Here is a 20,487-nt window from a genome sequence, read left to right as displayed (position 1 = left end):
TTAATATTAGTCTATCATCTGATGGATACACGAGCAAAACAGAATGATATATCCAGAGTTTGATAAACTCAGACAACCCCAGATATATTAAGCAGCGTATTAAGGTTTTGAAGGGGAAAAGCTGTACGTACGTAGTCAGATATGATCCATAAAAGTGAGTAGAGAGCGCCACCACGTGGTTAAACATCGAACTGTTCTGTATTAAATCGCTACATTTGAATCGTTTGAACCAAAGACTTGCATGAGTTGTGCCAAAGAAACACATGCTTACTTTGTTGAAATGAGTCGGTAGATAAAAAATAAATGAACAAAAATGGTTAGATTTTTAAAAAGTGACTATATGTCTGAGTATGCTGACTGAAAATAATTTTTTAAATAAACGTGGCAATACTTGACGCACCGTAATGGATGTTGACAATTATTTGATAGTATTATAGTTTTTATTATTTATTATTTTGAATATTAAAAAAATAGTTAAGTTTTTAATAATTTTGAATTTTTTAGTATTTTTAATGTCTAGAATTTTTTATTCAGTTTTTTGTTGTTTTGTTATTTTAGCAAATTAATTTAATAACTAAATTAAGATAAGATTTCTTGGTAACTGACAGAATTAAAAAAAAAGAAAAAAATGTTTTGTACACATTTACACTACAAAGACAAAATGTTTTTTTTTTTTTTTTGTTACCATTTAAGTTAAGTTTTTTTTTTTTTTAATGGTTTTAGTTAACTATAATATCCATGGCATTAATTACTGATTAGACTGCACTGATCCAATCAAATATACAAATACTGTTCATCTTTGAGTTTGTAGTTTTGTGTTTTTAGCCACTAGGCTGCAGCACTATCACACACATGAGCTATTATAATCTCATATCAATGCATTTTATGGATGAGAACAAAGAGATAGATGTAGTAAAACTCATTTTCACTGTAATATTATCCTGATATTTACACAATGCCAGTACAAAAATTAAGATAAAGTAACCTTACCTGGTGTTCTGAACAAATTTGCTGTTGAAGTACGCCACAAGCAGATTATACACTGTATAGATCTTTATTTGACAGAATGCAAAGACACAAACAAACAAAACAACGAAAATAAGCTACATTCAAAACAAACTTTTTCTTAAAGTGCTGGAAGAATCTCTCTCACACGATCTGGCGCACAAATATATAATTAAAAGAACCACATCCGAAAAAAAGAGAACAATTACCCTTAAACGTAAAATTTATATTTATAATAACCTTTCTGTAACTCTTGAATAAACTGGAAAATATTTAGCATCGTCTTGGACAGTGTAATAAAAGCTCAGGTGTTTTTGGGCATGACTGAGTCAGTAGTATTCGTGTGGCGTAAAGGAGGTAGCATTTCTTTTAGTGACAGCTGGCTGTCTGACCAACTTAAAACATACAAATTAAACCGCAGTACCTGCCAAACTAACCATCCTGACTAAACACAGTTCTTCAAGTGCGTTTGATAAGAAACTACACCTATATTTCTACAAACACAAATTTAAGGCACGTCGAAAAACCCTAAATACTCTAAAATAGTTTTTAAAATGTGCTTTAAAATGATGCAATACAAGATTCAAACATGAATTTCGCTTTGGTTGCCATAGAGAGGTGTTTCTGCATATTATGGGGTGTCAGACAACAAGAGTGGATTCATCTACATATGTCTCTTATGTAATACAGTGCTCTCAATGTAAATATGAAGTGGATACAGAACAGCAGACCTTTGCATGTGTGCCCCGCAGCACATTATACATAAAGACAGACATTAGTTTAAACACACACACACACACTTACCGCTTTACCTTTCCAACACTCTTCTAGTGTTTCTTATGAGCTCAGAATACATTAACATACAGTGAATAAATGATTTACGGTATCAATAAGTAATACTAATACATTTATAACCCAATCAGGAGTCAAATCAGATCACATAAAAAAGTAACGGATATTAAACACAAAAGATGATGATATGAGTTTTGCATAACCGTGCATAATTTCAAAACACTTAAACTAAACCTATAAATGCTTCCTAAACTCTTAGCTAAAATAATGATAATTACAGTAGCTAAAGAAGAATAAAAAAACGTGATAATTTGTGTAAAATGTATCCGAGGCATAACCTGATGATGGCACAAATGAAAGCTTGAGATGAACATTTTGACAGATGCCAAGAAAACAAACAGATTATGGCTAATTTAGTTTAATTTAAATGAACAAAGAGGCTGTTAAAGACAGATGTGCAGTGCATTTAATTGTACTGAATTAAAAACCTAATTTAAATAGCTTGGCCACTAGAAACGTATTTGCAATGTTTACAACAGACACCCAATTAAATGGACTGCACACATCACAGCTTCGTTTTTATTTAAATTACATTAAATATAATATCTGAACACATTTGTATATGAAGCCTGACCCTCTATATATCCCAGCACAAATGAAAGCCGGAGAAGTTTTGACCGATGCAAAGCAAACAAACAAACAAACAGATGTCATAATTAACTTAACGTAAATGAAAATGATGAGGCTGTCAAACACAGATGTGCATTATGTTTAAAAGGTTGTTTTGAATTAAAAGTCTCATTTTCATAGCTGGGCTAGATATATAGCCTTAGCCTATCTTAAAAATGTAATTTCAACATTTAAAAAATACAACAATCACATCACAGCCTCATTTTCACTTTAAATTAATTATGGCATCCGAATAAATCCGTATGTGAAGCGTGACGCTACATATCCCAGCATTCTCAGTTCTTTACCCTTCTCTTATTGTTCATCTCAAAATAGGGTTCGTCACGTTTGCTGGGTTTAGTCCGTGCTGTGTATTTGTGGGTAGTGCTGTTGGGCGCTGGTTTAGTAGTGCTGCTCACAGCGGGCGTCTGGACGGGAGGGTTACTGCTGACCAGAGGTTTCCTGAAGGTTGTTTTAGCGTTGACAGACGCAACGGTTCGTGTAGCAGCTGTGTTCTGCTCTAAGGATTTACTCTTGAAAGGTTTTGGGAGAGGAATCGTCTGTTTGGGGTTATTTGAAACCAAGCGAGGGGAAGCGGGACGGCGCTCCCTGGACTCTATGTGCAGGGCGGAGGCAGGGGAAGGAGGGCGTCTCTGGGCGAGCTGTGAGCGGATGGGTGCCGGAGGCGGGCGTGCGTCACGACGGGCCGGTTTTTGCACAGATGTCGGTGGTGCTGAAGGTTTAGGCAGCTTGCAGGTGGGTTCGGGACAGACGGGACTGCGAGGCTGAGTCGGAGATCCACGCGGACGCAGTTTGGTCTTGGATGCAGCGGAAGGGGCTTTTTGGGTTGACTGGGGAAGCGGGCTTCTTTTCGGGATGGGTGATGAAAGAGGCGTCATTTTCGGTGAAGCGGTGGGCGTGTGAAAAATCTTCTTGGGTGCCGCGGCTCTGCGAGGCATTGAGGGCGTGGAAGCGGGCGACTGGGTGAAACCACGGGACGCGGGTGTAGGCGTGTTGGGTTTGGACACAGATGTTGTGGAGGATGACGATGAAGAGGATGATTCTGGGAGAAGGTTAACGGCTGCGATGGGGTTCATCGTGGGCGGCTGTGTGGCCTGCAAGCTGTGGGCGGGGCCTGAGCCGGACGGGCCTTTCTGATAGGCTAGAATCTTCTGCTCCAGAGTGGTGAACTGCAGCACGCGGTCGGGGTCGTATTTCATCAGAAACCCTTTCAGAGTGTCCCAACCTCCACCGACACGTACCATCACATGCTTGCCATGGAGCATCTAAGGAGGGAGGATTTTAATTAGTAAGCAATATAATGAATACTAGTGATGCACCGAAATTACCTTTTAATAATCAAATGTACTTAATAAATCAACACCCAAATTAAAACTAAAGATGTTTATAAATATGCAAACTTCACATAATACAGTTTTTATTAACCAAAAACAGAAAATAAAATATTTAATAATCAATTATTAAATTAAAAAAAAAAAAAACTCTTAAATGCATATAAATAGGTAAATTGCACTAGGCAATGTTTTAGTTTTTATTAGCCAAAAACAAAAAAAAGTTAATCAATTATACTTAATCAAATAAAAAAACACTCAAATTAAAACTAAGAGTTCAGTATTTAAACATGTAAATAAAAAAACAAAACAGTTATTAGTTAATTTAGCCAAAAAAGTTTATTTAAATGAAATTTAATAATCCACATTTAAATAAAAAAAAAAAGTAAATTTTGTATGTATGTAAATATGTAGAAGACGTTATTATTAAATTTTACATATTAGATGTTTCTCTAAAAATGTATTTAATAATCAATTAAACTGAATAATCAACACAGAAATAAAAAAAAAATTAATTGATGCACCGAAAGCAATTTTTACACAAAACCAAAGTTATCAAAACTCAAATATATATTTATAATCGATTCATCTAATTGATTTAATAATCAGCATGTAATTAAGTTGTACTAACATATAACTTGCACATTAGCCAGTTTTATATGAACTTTTTCATTGTATAATTATGTTTCAACTAATTTGTTGTTGAAATACAAACATTAAAAAAAAATGTCTGCAATATAAGGCTGTTTTTCCTGACAGATTTATACACATTAATGTCAACAGGAAAAGTAAAAATCTAAGAAAACCGTAATTTAGTGCATAATATTTATCATAATGCTCCTCTCTAGAGTTTTTTTATTTTATAAGCTAACTAAATAATGAGTTTATGGATATTGAATGACTTTTCTGAGGTAAATCTGATGTTTTTGTCTTTCTGTGGACACTGACTGAACAATTACATGAGACATGAATAATTTCACTTAGTTGTACGGTTTAGTTCAATATACACATTCACGTTTATTTCATGCTATAACCAGCAGTAATAAGGAAGAGATGATTTCCTTCCTCCAAAACGGTTCATTTTTGTTGCAACTCTATTAAACTGGCTTGATTTATTGCCATGTGGTTTGACCTCACTGTTTAAATCAGGAAGAACATGTTCACACGGCGTCTGTGTGTATGTGCATGTTCTACCTAATCTGGATGTGTGTGTCTGTGTCAGCGAATGTTATGACAGTTCAGGACATGCTGGTTAAACAAACTAGATTGGCTTTAGCGGATTGCTACAGTGGTTGTGAATGAGAGCCAAGCGTGCTCGGATGAGCGTGTTTGCATACGGTTTATCTGCAGTGTGATTTTAACAGAATGAAAACAAGATCATGTAAAACAGTGCCGATTCTTATAATCAGCATGAAATGAAAATTCATCCTACCTACTTTCTAAATGCATTTTACAGATCTTGGTAGATGAATGTGAACAATTTATCCATGCATACGTTTCGTTTGGATCAAAATGTCAGAACTGGATCTTCCAGTGAAAGACACTTATCTTTGCAGGGCTTTTCTAAACAGCTAGTGCTCTTAAACCCCGCCTCCACTTTACAGAGCCACGCCCACATTTCAAAATCCAATCAACAGCTGATACACAGAACCAAGTCCCACCCTACATTTATCATTTCTGATCTTTTACACTCGGATATATCACAATATGCAAGAAAAGATCTGTTGCTACTTCCACTTTATTGTGGCTTTAAAGACTCGTAAAATAGTCTCTAAAAGCTGCTCCTACCCTGATGAACAGGATCTTGTCTCCGAGCCTGTAGCGTCCCTCAGACAGATACTCGATGGAAAACTTCTGTGTGCAGTTACAAGGAGGGTCGTCCTGATCTGCACGATCCTACAAATCAGAAGAGTTTGTTCGGGTGAAATGAGAGAAAAATTTACTCATTTGCAAGATTGAAAGATACCAGCTAGTTTGTAGCAGATATATGAACTTTAAGTGCTGAACTCAGGACCCGAGGAAGTCCCACTGGTTACACTGGAGTGACATATTGGTCCCCGATATGAAGCATGTTTCTAAACAACAGCTGCTGTTTACACACTCATCAAACAATAAACTGAACTGGAGATGTGTGATAACTGTGTCAGAACGAAGAAGGATGCGGAGCCTCATCATGCAAAAAAATCTGACAAATAAAATACATTTTCTTCAAACCTGTAATATTCCTGAACATTTACAATATTTCAGATTAAGCCAGTCTTATTTTAGTATCATTGAGATACTATTATTGTTTTTTTATTATTATATACAATTTTATTTTTTTTGTATATTTTCAACATTTTATTTTTTTTTCCAGTTATTTTAATTGAGGGAAAAAGTTGGCGTTTCTCAATGTCAAGGATACTTCCTTGGCAGGACTGGTCCTTCCAAGTCTCCTTCAGAGGCTAGGCGAGGCTCCTCTTTAGCATAGCATAGCATAGCATAGCATAGGAACAGGCTAGCAAGTGCACGTCATTGCGTCAGTGAAAAGGTGCGTTTGAATAATGCTGTGAATGGTATAATATTAACGTTAAATTACTTTGGACAACTTAACTAGTTATTTATAAAAGAAATGCCGGTGACGCAACCAAGTTAACAATTGTTAAATGTGATATTTTTCAAAAGAAGGACTCAGTCCTTGGTTGAAATTCCGAGGATTCTCGACATTGGAACAGTCCTTCGACAGATGTCAATGATGTAGCATCCTCGAAATTCTGGCTTCCGAGGATCCTTCCTTGACGTTGAGAAACGCCTAGTATCTCTCTCTCTGTCTCTCTCTCTCTCTCTCACACACACACACACACACACACACACACTAGTGTTGTAACGGTGCCAGAATGTCAGTATTCGGTACCGATAACAGTGAAAATCCACGGTTCTCTGTACCAATTTCGGTACCAAAGCAAAACACAAAAATATGATTTTTTTAATACTAATATTTATGTCCACATTGAGATGGCAGATGCTGAAATTACTGCAAGCGTCACACGCTTCAGTCCATGTAGTAAACAAACCATTCATTCATTCACACAGAGACGCGCAGAACATGCAGGATTCATATTTCAACCAGCTTTTGCGGCTTAACATTTACAGATACTGGTGCATATGGAGTTTTAATTTGATTAATTTATGCTAACTTTGACAAATTCTGTGACTGTCTATATTAAAATGTAAATTTCATTTTCATGACTGGATTTTGAGATTACGTCTGCATTTTCTGCTTAGTGGAAATCATAGCGATATGCATCGAGAACCGGGTTGATCGGGTACTCCATACCACAGGTACTTAAAGAAACCTGGTACAGTGACAGTTTCATTTTTTTAGTACCGACATGGTACTGAAGTATACTGGGTCTTTTGACAACACTAACACACACACACACAGAGCTTGTCTTATTGAATATTGCACATTTTGCAGGTTGTCATCTAGAAAATGCATGTATACAGATCCAGCTATACATACGGTTTACAAACTTTAAAAATCTAGGATCATAATTCAACTCAAACTAAAAGCCTGACCTTAGTGTGCTACAGTGTGTGTTACTCACGGCGTGATACAGGGCTCCGTGCTGACAGCACACAGTGAATGTTTTTACTGGAGACACGTGATCCGTCATCATTAGACTTTCCTCCAGTTCAATTTCCTTCTCCAGTTTAACCAAAACCGGAGGTTCGATCCCATACCTAGACCAACAAACAAACAAAAAACCCATCAACACACTGTCCTAACAGTAAATTATAACGTTTTACATGTTTATTTGGGTTTTTGTTCTGGTCAGCTAATCACAATTTAACTTAACTTTGCTATAATGACCATTAAATGCCATAAATAATACAATTATGTCAAACTCAAATCAGAATTTTTTTATTTATTTGGTAAGTTTCGAGGTAATAGTCAAGATAATATAAATTCAGATGTTCATTATTGCAAAATAAGGCCCTTACTTACAGTCACCGTTGTGTAATTATAGAAATTCAGATTTGTTTTAGATTCTCTACAGCACAATAGCTGCTCTAAGCACTGAAGCCAATTAAATCCTGTGAAATCCCTGTAAATTTGCCCTCCACCCAACTTTAAAGCCCCTAAAGCAGCCCCTGACCTCTGACCCCAAAGCACAACCTGACATCTGTCACCTGCGGGATCATCAGAGCCGGTTCTCTTACCTGGAGACGATCCGCCCGATCTCCAGCAGACACAGACACACCTGCCGCGGCTCTTTATGCAGGACTGGGGAAGAAAGGAAGGGAGGGAGAGCCGTTACCATAATTACCCAGCAATCATTCATTGTCAAAAGTTATTAAGGCTACAGATATAACCGGTACCACATGCAAACTATTAATCCTAGTACATTAAAACACAATATTTTTTAAATATGCAAAGTATGGTGCTTTGACTTAAACTTCAAATAAATTTTATTTTTAAGCTTTTCATCCAAAAAGTATAATTTTATGTCATCCTTATTTCAATTAACAAAAATATTTTTACTTAATGATTATAACTTTGCTTCATATAGCCGTTTGTTCATATAAATGCATTTTCATTTAATAATTCTATTTTCTGAAATTTTGTTTAAATATGCAAAATTATTCATTATATAATTACATATGCACACATTTGCATATATTTCCAAAACAAGAATCTAATATGGGGGGGTTGGGTAGGTTTGAAATGCTTGTTTCATTTTGCTATATAAGAGTCAAATGTTTTTTTAGGTCTTCATGAAAGAAAAAAAAGAAAGAAATTGACTTAAAATGTTTACTACGTTCCACTAGTCTGAAAGAAGGCATGTTATGGAAGCCAATGGCCAGTGCATGAAAAAAAATGGTTTTGACTGTAGTGACTTGACTTGAATGGTTTATATAATGAAAATCACATTTAAAATGTAAAAAGTACTAGATAGTCATAATTTCGGGTCTTAAAAATCCAAAAAGATCATTATTTAAACTTTTAATTAAGTATTAAAAGTATTTTCAATGCAAACAGGTCAACCAATAATAATTTTGCAAAAATACGTAAAAAAAAAAAAAAAAAACAAACCTTCAAGAAAGTCTCAGTTTTAGCCACATGCACCACTGAAATTCATTTGGGTTTGGAAACTTGCTGTCCCCTCTCTCTCATACCAGCCCGATTACAGGTCACACTGAGTTCTGTCAGTTTGCATCCCATAATGCACGGTGACACACGGACTGATAACTGATGCTCTTCAGGACAGCAAGCCTTAGGGCCGTCAGGTTAATGACTTACACCCCAGATCACTCGCACTCATTAACATCACAGATTAATGGAGAGCTGGGGACGTGCGGGGCCACAGCTCAACTGACGTACACGGCCACAGATCCTCTGAAATGATTACGGCCTGTTAAACAGCTCAGAGAGAGACACACTAGCACAGAAGACCGACAGAAGGACGCTGGTCTCAGTTTAAATACATTAATTTAACCAACATGATTAAAGTCCAGTTCTAATGGACTGATAGTGAGAGACAGGTGAAGTCGATCTAATCTTTTTCTTGTAATATTGATATAAAAATAATCATGACTCGTAGCATGCAGATCTATGAAGCCAGTAGTTCTTTTTTTTTTGTTTTTTTTTTAAAGCTGGTAAATTTTTCTGTGTTTTTTGGTTTATTTTTTTGGATTCTGTTTTAAAGCTTTATTGTATTATTCCTTTTTTCAATCAAAAAGCATGACTAATTAAGTGAATTTAAACAATTTTAAAAATATATTATTAACATTTTAAACAATGCTATGAATTTCTTTTTTTTTTTTTTTATTCCATTTTCCAGTTAAATTTTTTGTATTCCGTTTTAACGCCTTAATTAAATTTTAATAATCAAAAATGTCTAATCAAGTGAGGTCATACAATTTTAACAATAGAATATACTATTAAAATATTAACAATACTATGAATTGTGTATAATCTTTTCCGAAATTCTGTGATGTGTGTTTTATGGTTTGTAAATGCATTACTAAAAACCATAAAACAAATAAATGCATTAAATATTATTTTAATTAATCCTTTAATATTTGAATCAAATGAAAGAAAAAAAAAGGGAAATAAAGCTGAATAAACTTGTGCACAACAGAACGGTATTATGAAAATTAATGGAAAAGTGGAAAAGTTTGAAACATTGGGCGATTCATAAAATAAATATATAATAAACTGCATGGTGTACACGTATTAAGTTGAGAAGTACAAGTAGAAACTAGGCGATGCACAAAACATCCAGTTCTGCTCATGAATGAATATTACAATAACTTAACTGTTAACCACAGCGGGGAATTAATTATACATTGCACCTAGACACCAGATCAAAAGATCTCTTACCCAAACCCTCAGACTCAAACAGATAGGTCTCGTCCACTCCTATGTGACGACACCAGGACAGAAAATTCGCTGTGTTGTCCCGAGCGAAAAATGATCCAGGGGAGGCGTTTTTCTTGAACTGGATTCTCTTTGACAGCAGCTGTTAACAAAACAGAGACGTAAATTACACATGAAGCGTAACTCCTGCGGTTATCCGAGCTGTATCGCCGGCCACCACACATCACACCTTCCTTACACACCTGTGTTTCCGAATCCTGTGGGATTTTACTCTGAAGAATTCCAACCAAACGACACAGTTTAACACCGTTGTCCAGCTCCTCCATGAAGCATTCGGGTGTCACCTGCTCACCTACGAAAACACAGATATCTGTTTCCAATGACAAAATTCTATTGGGTAAACTGGCAGTGGGCGGAGTCACACAGGTTAAGAAAAAAAAAAAAAAAAAAAAAAGACATTCCGACACAGAACACACATTTCATATTATTCATTAGAATAACTGGCTGTAGCGCTGTTTTTTTTTTTTTTTTTTTGGAGAAACAAATGTGTGAACTTGGCACGTTTCTCTTTAATATCTGCAAATTTGGATTTTTATTCTTTAGTACAGCCAAAATATTACACAGAGCACTTTTAAGGACAAGTTGGAACGAGACAACCTTTACAATGAGGCAAAAACTTACTTTCCTAAACCTTCACTCCCTCTGTTCTCCTCTTTTGTAGCTTGCCTAATCTTGTCTTTATCTAGTTGCCCCTTGCAGACGAATAGCGGTGTTCTTTTGTAAGTTGCTTTGGATAAAAGCATCTGCTAAAGGCATACATGTAAAATTGACAGGCCTATGCTGCATTTCTATGACTGTTTTGTCCTCCAGGTCTCCACGTCAGTCACGTGACTGAAAACTACGAACAACAAATAAAATTCAGACCTATCACGCCACAATCTCCAATACCCTGTCAGTAGATAATAAACAAGGTCAACAGCACAAAACAGTCATATTTAGAGTACTTTGTTCAAATTCCACAACGCATTTAGTGTATTATCTGAAAGAGGACTATAGGATTACAAGGACTTAATGTTAAAAAAAACAAACAAACCGAGCAATAGGTTTATGGGTGAACGTTCTTTGGCCCCGGTGAACATGCTCAGCATGTGGACAGACAGGTATAAGGGAAACACCCTCCATTATTCTACAAAGACCAAAAGATTGAGTTCTTGTTTCGGGGGTCGTATATCACTGTTATACGAGAGCAACGTTGTTTCCCACACTTCTTTGCTTGATATACGAGTCTTTGGGTTTTAGTAATTTGACAGACGAAAGGAAAAGACATTTAGACTAATAATAGCAGTAATTTTTTGCTTTCATACACTGAGAGAGGCTTGTTTTGTGTTAGCAGGTTTACCCAGCATGCCGCTCAGCCAGATGGCCAGATCCTCCTGCATGGGCACCAGCGTGGCTTCGTGCCGTATGGCTAACCACTGGTCAAACTGGAACACATCAGTCAGACCCGGGCCGGGCCGGGGAGAGCGCAAGCCGCGAGGACTCTGTAACGGGACATCAAACTTCTCGCTGAAGCAAGCCTGAGAGAGAGAGAGAAAACTAGACAGTTCAACATGTGCACAGAGAAACACACAAAACTGTCTTGGGGCCACAGTGACCCCCTCACACAGATTCCACGGTCTTTCTCCGGAAAGACAGAGACCCTGCTGAGATCAAGGCAGTTTGCAAACACCCAAGCCCTAACAAACACGACTAATCAAACAAAGAGTAATAACATTTATATAAAACAACCCTCTCATAAGAGAACTTCACACAAACATGCTGAAGTATTCAAACAAACCCGTCACCATGAGTAGGAGTAATACTACTATTAAAAGACTCTTTTATTGATTTGACCGCACTGAATTGACCTGGACAGTGACAATGTCATAAAAATGTTTTTTGTGAAATGTTTTAAAAATATTTACGCCAACGTTAAGGAAACATTGCATTTTATAATTATGCAATCATTATATGAATGTTACTTTCAAATGTTTTCTTAAATGTTCCAAAACAAGTAGTAACATTTTTTGTTATGTTACACAAATGTCAGACTAAAGTGTTTAACAATGTATAATTAATGCTTTTCTGCTAACATTTTGAGAACATTATTAAAGACCAGATAACTTTGAAAGAGCGTATTAATTTTTCTGGAAGAATGTTTTTTCAAAAACTATAAGAAAATTTTTACTTGGGGAGCTGCTTTATAGCTGAATCAAATTAGTTTCATAATGGATTAATTTTGCAACATAAAGATGGATTCAACCAACTATAACACTATTGTCTTTTAGAGCCGTTTTATAGCAGAATTCAAGAATCTGACCATTAATTCTGTTAATTTATTTGTTTATTACTTCAAAGCTGCTTTAAAACAGTCTGTATTGTATAAAGCACTATAGAAATGAATGTGACTTGACCGAGACTGATGCAAAACATCTGTTTGAAACACACAAACCACAAAACATTTACCAATACTCTGTACGACCAGGTCTTTAAAAGAGCCTAAATCACACTGCTGTGCTGGGAATGACACAAAAACAAAATAACCATTTATTAAAAAACAAAAAAAACACAGATGCAGCCCACTCCGAGGGAAATCCCATAACCCTTTCTGTACATGAACCCTGCTGTTCCCACACATGCATCAAACTCCCATGAGGAACAGAGCGAGCGAGAGCTCCAGGCTCCTACTAACACACATATGGAGTGTTTCTTCTGCTTGTGCACAAAGCCTGACTAATTAAACAGGAAAGCGTTTCCACGTGGGGGTGTTTTATTCATATTATATAAAATATCCAAGATTACCATTCCATAGAAGATTACGGTCAGCTCTGCTTGGTTAAACTTTTATTGAAATGCGCTGTCAAGTGTTTGCTTGCGGACCACTCTAATTCTCACTTATGGTTGTGACCTCAAATGCAAACAGTCTGGCATGTTCAATCAAATCACACAAATGTTGCAATAGCATTACATAATGTGTTCGGTTCACACATGATGGACACATTCTGAATTACCAATCACTTCAGACTCAGACATGATGGTGTAAAATCAACAACATGTCTAGGATTATCTATTTGGAATGTTCAACAGATTATTAACATTCAAACATCAAATTCAAAGCAATTTAGAACACGAGTGGCGGGAAATATTGCCCTGGAGCCGTATGGAGTCAGGTTTCCTCTAAGAAAAGAGCAGGTGTATCGGACTAGCTCTTTTCAACAGATAATAGCTTAAAAGTATGTGTGTGTGTAGTGCATGAAGAAGGTTAGAGATGCACCATTTTTCTTAAATTATCAATTGATCTAAGAAAATGTATTTAGTATCAGTCATTATTAGATATACATTTGTGCATGCATTTAATGCTCAATTTTACATTTAGATTAGCTTTTTAGTCACATAACATTCACTTACAGTTGATCTTATAAATACTACTGATTCAATAACAGTGCTAAAAGTAACCCATATTAATCCAAATTAATAAATTTTTCATTACAATGTTTATGTAGCATTAAAAAAAATTTTTATAAATAAATGTCATCCATTCCAATCTGTACAAAATGTTTGTTACGCAGCATTTAAAGTTAAATTTTAATTTTTTTATGTTGACACAAAGAGTATAGAATTTTGATATCTGCCATAACATGAAAGAATTATTTTATCCGTCTTTCAAATGTTACATGGAGTATGTATTAGTCGCACCATAGGACAATGCCATTATGGTTTGACTTATTGTCAATCACCCATCTGAACATGAAACTCTTCTTTAACTAGCCAAGATCTTGACCCACAACATCACCAACATCATTTTCTTCTAAAACCATATTCAAACTATCAGTGACACAGCGGCTTGCAACACACACACACACACACACACACACACACACACACACAAAAAGCTGATCTTGGGGATGCAGGTACGAATCCACTCTCCCTCCAATTCTATAAACATGCAAAAGCACATATACAAAAGCATAAATTCATAAAGTTGCATACCTGCAAACCAGCCTGAACTGCCATCATTGGTTAAAGAGAGATTCACGTCCACATTCTGAAAGAGAGACAGATAAAACGCTGTTAAAACCGACTCAGACGCGCCAGTTATTTCCTGTAACTAAACACAAACACATACAGTTCATGTCAGTTTACTCCACTTAAACGCTGTCCGTCCCATCGCAGGATGGATAATATCGCCTGCGGCTCACTGTTAAATGTTTAATAATCACTGTGAAAATCACTGTGACCAAAAACCAGAGAGCAAGCAGCAAGATTAAGACAGTTCAGTCAACATAAGCACAGCTGAGGAAACAAAGCAAACGTCTCCTTTCCTTAAACACACATTCACACACTTAACACTCACACAATAACAGTCACACACACATACATGCTTGTCAGTGACACACTCATGTGAATCCTAAATCTTCATCATCTCCTCAGTGAGAGACGCTCACCTGAGAAACACACGCAGAGACGAATCCAGTCCAGCTGCCAGCAGACAATCCACTTGAACACCTCAACGCAGTATATCCCACCACACACTCCTGCTACGAACCGATGGCAGAGGATACGAGCACGCACGAGAGAGAGAGAGAGAGAGAGAGAGAGAGAGAAAGGGAAACACAGATTGACTAATGAAGCCGCTCAGCAAACCCCCATCCAATCCCAGCCAAGCATTTACAATGGTCCTATTGTTACAACCCCCTCGTTCACTCACACACTCACACACACACACACACAGTCCAAGGTTCATTCGCACTCAATCCTTCACAACAAACTCCTCCATGACAGCACACAAAAGAATCTGAACATTTTTTGAAGGGCACCAAGAGAATAAACAATCGCTTTCTCTCTTCACCCAGACACAAGAAACCACAGAGAGGGAGAGAACTAGTTAATTACTGGAGGAACAGCTGGAGAGCTCAAATCAAGCCCGTCTTGTGTGCACTTCAAGCCCACAAAATGTCAAGCTGCGGAGAACAGCGGAGGACACACAAACCCAGAATTGATGTCTGTGGGTTATGAAGTGGGTGGCAGTGTGGCTCCGGGTCTCAAGGGCCACATTCCTCTGTCAGAACATAACTGCCGGTGGAAAGAGTCCGTCACTAACGGACACACTGACCGAGAGACACGTCCAACTGCTCTGTGTTTATTTACAACAGAGTGTGCCTCTAAAATGAACCGTGTCTCTTTAAAGGAAAAAGGGTGTTCTGTCTGAATTAAAACGCGGTCATCATTTACTCACTGACTTTGTTCCAAAACATGCAATTATCTTTTGCAGACTAGAAGATATTTAGCAGAATCACAAAAGTAGATGGTGACAAATAGCTGACAAGCTTCAAAGGGACAAAAAAAGCATGAGTAAATGATGACTTAAAATTGGTGAAGAATTTAAATATGGACTGGATTTATGATGCATGAGTAAACGATGCATTTAAGACATGTCTAATTAAAGTTTCAACCTAAATTGCATAATTCCTTTTATGAAAATGAAGATTACAATTCGCCCCCTTGGAATTGTACGGTTCTACGTATCTGACATTTCTGTCCAAATTTAGTTATTCACGTATTCTTATTCTGTGACAACTTACTTCTATTATGTGATTTACATAATTTTTGATTTATGATTTTTTATGTTGTTTTGAGACTTTTTATCTAAAAAACAAAACGTTTCTATCTAGACAGTCGAATGGAATGCAAAAACTTTCAAGGTCAATATCTCAAAACTACTCGGAATGCAGATAAACCTTATAATTCCAAGAATCTGATTTGTCAAAAATATAAAGTGACAGAGCGGTTAAACATAAATAATAACAAATAATGGCTAATTAACTATTACATGTTCTAGAATCTAGTAAATGAGTCTGGTTTGGTTTTATAATTCACTTTTATACAGTCCCCGTTTAATTTGAAATCACTTTGATGGAAAAGTACTTAAAATTTGATTAATTCTTTCCCTATAAGTTTCACGGAACATCAAAGAACACCATTTAAAACTATATGGTTTTGCATAAATGAAAGGATTGCACTAAAAGCACAACTATTTAATTTTTCAGTCCAATCATATGTTTCCTTATTCAATCATATATTTCCTATATTTTTTTTAATTGAATATAACTTCTTAAATTATTAAAAGTAGACAGCAACAAATAGCTGCAATAAACTTGAAGTTAAATAAAAATCAACAAAGAATAATGACTTAAATTAAGTATAGTATGACTTCAGAATAATTATATGTACTAGTACATGAGTCTAGTATATAACAATTTTTTATGTAACATGACATTCGCTTTGATGGAAATGTTCAGAACTTTTTGGATTAAAATTCTATTACTCATGTTTTATCTTTTTTTTATAAAAGCATGAGTAACTTCTCAGCAGACGATCTACTCACTTAAACTTCGCCCTGAAAAAAGATACACCCACAAAAACACAAGACAGGGACGTGCTGCAGAAATGAGGCTGGGTGAAACATCAGACAAAACACAAAGCACTCTAACGTTGTAATCCTACTATAATGAACGTCTGCGTGAGTTACAGTCGATTTGTCGCTTTAATTAAATGCGACGACACAAAGGGAGCGAGGACTGGGGGTGTCCACATGGCTCCTCAGGACACCACATAATCACGTAAGAGGATCACGCTTCCAGACGCATCCCTGTTGGCCGGCTGCTCCTCCTCCCTCTAGACGTGAGTCGACACGTGGCACATAAATGCGTGTTTATTTGCATGTATGTGCACCAGTGGCTTGCACATGGGTCCCAAAAATAGCCGGCCATCAATCAAAGCCCCTCCCCTTTCTGCTCTTTTTTGGCATTGCTTGTGATCTTAATTGGCCTGTCAGTTGCTTTCATTAGTACAGAGAGCCATCAACACACACATACAGAATGAATGGTCCCAGATAGGATGGGCGTCCGATAAACCACGGGTCAAAAGCCCATCCCCCGTGAAGCAGAGTAAACCCCCTCTGTACATTATACACCTGCCACCAGCTCTGGAACACTTATCTAAAAAACCATGCACACATCACACTTTTAAAGTTATTTTTTCTGCACAATCAAAGACTTGAAGAAATGTAGCATAGCATCACTTGCTCAGCAATGGATGATCTGCAGTGAATGGGTGCCGTCAGAATGAAAGTCCAAAAGCTGAAAAAAAAAAAACATCGCAAAATTCACAAGCAATCCACACAAGGCCAGTCCATAAATTAATGTCTTCAGAGCGAAAAAATATGTTTGTAAGGAAAAAAATATATTTTAACTTCAAACTGTTAAAATACAAGTCGATAATCCATAATGCTCCTTCCAGCAAAAAAATAAATAATAATAATCCTCTCATCTGAAAAAAATAAAAATAAATGCACAGATCAAGCAGCATTTACAAGCCAAAACAGTTCTAAAAAAATATGTATTGTTGTGAATATTTTGGACTTTTTTCACTGGAGGAAGTCGTATTATGGATTATGGACTCATATTTTAGCCGTAAGGAACATTTAGAATGTAGAAACGTCTTGATAGATTTGTTTCTTACAAACATGCAGCTTTTGGCTTCACAAGACATTCATTGCTGGACTGGAGTGGTGTGGATTATTGTGATGTTTTTATCAGCTGTTCGGACTCTCCGATGAAGAAACAAACTAATCTACATCTTAGATGGCAGTAAATCTAATTTCTGGGTAAACTGTTCACTTAACGGACACTGGCTTAAAGTGTCTTGAGCTCCCTACTCAGCAATAGGTGCATTCAGTTGCAAAAGTGTTCAAACATGCTTGTAAAATACCCAAAATGTTGTCTAGTTAGAGAAATGACACATTTTGGGACACGTCACTTCACACAGTTTTAAATATAATCCCTATTGAAAAGAAAAAAGGAAAAACTATGTTCTCATGCTTCTACAATTACAAAACAAAGCTCTCAATTCACCAAAACAAAGCAATCAACACAGCTCAACATAATGACTAGACCACAATGATTCACACTCATTAAAAAAAGGGCTCCAAATGTTTTTTTTTTTTTTTTTTTTCAGACAACAATTCTTAAAAGAACCATTTTGTTCAAAGATTTTTTTTAATCTGAAGAACCTTTTTCCACCATAATGAATCATGGAAAGGTTCCACGAAGGTTAAAGGTTCTAAATGGAACCGTCAATGCCAATAAAGAACCTTTAGATTTCAGATTGCAGGACAACAATGCTGGCAAAACCAGCACTTAAAACCAATGGAGACACTCCCTGGCATAATGTAAACAGAAGCCGTTGTCATGGTGATGCAATGACTTGCTGTAAGACACTAACAATTAAGCAGTCAGCAGCAAGCACAGAGGGTCTGCCGCACCCCCGTCCCACTAATCATCTGCTCTGGGTCATTAATAAACAAACAGTAATCCAAGATTCATAACAATGACCAGCATGTGCACCAGAGATCATGGGAAATTAATCCCACCATTCATTTATTTCAGGATTTACCCCCTTCTCTTCTCCCTCCTCTCAAGCTCAAGAACCCCCCGATGCAGCTTATCAGACAGATGGTGGTAAAGTTGCAGGATATGGGGTGTTTTGGGGGAGGCTTACATGAGTTTACACAAAAATAACAATCATACAATTAAAGACAGTATGAAATTCTCACTATATATTTTCTAAATGCATGTTCAAGAGCTTACTGAGAACAATTCATCTATGCATGTGTTTTGTAATGTTAAAACAAAATTTATAACTGGACCTTCTGCTGAAAACGATAGAAGATAACATCAGAATATATATATATATAATATATATATATATATATATATATATATATATATATATATATATATAAAAAAGTGTCACTATTTCAGTTTCACTGCAACTTTAAAATAAAAACTCAAGCAAACTGAAAAACAATGGGTAAAGAATAAATGCATTTTCTCATGCGTAAAAAACAAACAAAAACAAACAGTTTCCATATTAGTGGTTGATTAATAGAGGTTTTCAATGGCCAATGCCAACAACGATATCTTTAAAGCAGGTTTTGCGGATAAAACTGTTAAAATTATGTCATTTATATATGAGAACAGTTTAGTCATGCCAACAAAAGTGTGGCAACAGACGTTTTACCCAATATCTATAAAAAAGTAATTGCTATGGTTTTAAAATGTCCAAATATCCTTAAATATCGGACGGTTTATCTGTTTTTTCTCATTGTAAGCTGCTTGGCATCAAAGTGTCTACTCAATAAATAAATGCAAGTTATTCACAAACCATGCCAGGAATAAAGAATAACTCAGCTTCCTGAAATGTTTTACTGGCTTTTTAATCTGTTAACAGCACTTCAGCAATGACCAAGAAAAATCTTTGGTGATAAACAGAATTCCCTGCCAGAGCTCAAGGACATGCTGAAAACTTTATGGCTGCAGTTTCCATCAGGAAACACCTGCAGTTTTCCCCTCCTCTGGAGCTGGATGTATATTTAGCACACATCTTTGAGAGATGAAGCTATAACATTCAGTCTAAGGCTCATATGATATTGATAATAAGCCGTTTTAATGAGATACGTGTTTGGGCAACATCTCAATGTCCCTGTAGAAACATGTATCTGTCAGTCACCACTAATAATTGACACATTCAGAGACAGACAGCTCAAATTTTAACACCATTAAATCTCAATATATTATAAAGTGATACACTATAGCAAATATGCGTTTTGTATTTTTAAACGCTGGCTAATTTATCACGCATTCTCCATGGAGAAGTCATGCGACTTTTTAACAATTCTCCTCTTTCAGTGTAGATGGCTAAAAATAAACAACAAAAAACGGCTTTTTATGATTTAAGACAGCTTTGTTGACATTGTATTTCCTTTTCTAATAAATGATCTTTTAAAACAAGGATATAATGACCAAGTAAACAAAGTCCTCTCTCACCCTCCCTGGCCTACTACTCCGGTTTCGAGATTTTGGGGTTGAAAAAACAACACGAATCAACTCACCAGAGTTCAATGTGTGTATTTAGTTGTTTGTAGTTTTTTCTATTCGCTCCGTGGCTGCAGGGTGCGCGCGCGTTGACGCGCATCAGCTGAAGCTGGAGCTGCTTTTTCTGCACGCGTCTTGGAATGTTCAGTTGAGAAGGATTCGCGTTTAAATCAGCCAATCAGAGCAGAGATCAAAAGACTCAATGGAAAGGGGCAGGGACGTGAGAGCAAGTGGGAAGTCCCTGTTTCAATGCACTACATGAGTAGAAAAAAGTAGATTGTTTTAATATATATATACATACATACATACATACATACATACATACATGCAT

General features: G+C 36.4%; 1 protein-coding gene across 3 annotated transcripts; it reads right to left on the bottom strand.

The window, feature by feature from the left end:
• Positions 1-1,035: 1,035 nt before the first annotated feature.
• LOC113083483 (GAS2-like protein 3) lies at positions 1,036-20,240 on the bottom strand. Of its 3 annotated transcripts, none has more exons than XM_026254543.1 (10): positions 20,174-20,240; positions 14,667-14,759; positions 14,212-14,266; positions 11,582-11,759; positions 10,425-10,534; positions 10,186-10,324; positions 8,022-8,085; positions 7,406-7,541; positions 5,607-5,714; positions 1,036-3,752 (listed from the first exon to the last, which is right to left on the bottom strand). In XM_026254543.1, exons 3-10 carry the CDS (start codon positions 14,236-14,238, stop codon positions 2,763-2,765), a joined length of 1,752 nt encoding a protein of 583 aa, XP_026110328.1. In that variant the 5' UTR covers positions 14,239-14,266; positions 14,667-14,759; positions 20,174-20,240; the 3' UTR covers positions 1,036-2,762. The 3 variants fall into 3 exon arrangements, with proteins under 3 accessions (XP_026110328.1, XP_026110327.1, XP_026110329.1); XM_026254542.1 differs by having other exon boundaries at positions 14,667-14,756; positions 20,174-20,235; XM_026254544.1 differs by lacking the exon at positions 14,667-14,759 and having other exon boundaries at positions 20,174-20,235.
• Positions 20,241-20,487: the final 247 nt, after the last annotated feature.

This window comes from Carassius auratus, unplaced genomic scaffold, assembly GCF_003368295.1.
Source record: "Carassius auratus strain Wakin unplaced genomic scaffold, ASM336829v1 scaf_tig00038315, whole genome shotgun sequence".
In the NCBI taxonomy this organism is placed as follows: Eukaryota; Metazoa; Chordata; class Actinopteri; order Cypriniformes; family Cyprinidae; genus Carassius; species Carassius auratus.
The sequence above is the reverse complement of the archived record's forward strand: the minus strand, read 5'-3'. Positions and strand labels throughout refer to the sequence as shown.

Bases quoted from the DNA above. Each gene is read 5' to 3' on its own strand.
- LOC113083483 (XM_026254543.1), bottom strand. From the start codon at position 14,238: ATGATGGCAGTTCAGGCTGGTTTGCAG. The intron at 10,535-11,581 runs GTAAACCTGCTA...GTGTTTTCGTAG, and splicing joins CTGGCTGAGCGGCATGCTGG to GTGAGCAGGTGACACCCGAA. The intron at 3,753-5,606 runs GTAGGAGCAGCT...CTCCCTCCTTAG, and splicing joins ACAAGATCCTGTTCATCAGG to ATGCTCCATGGCAAGCATGT.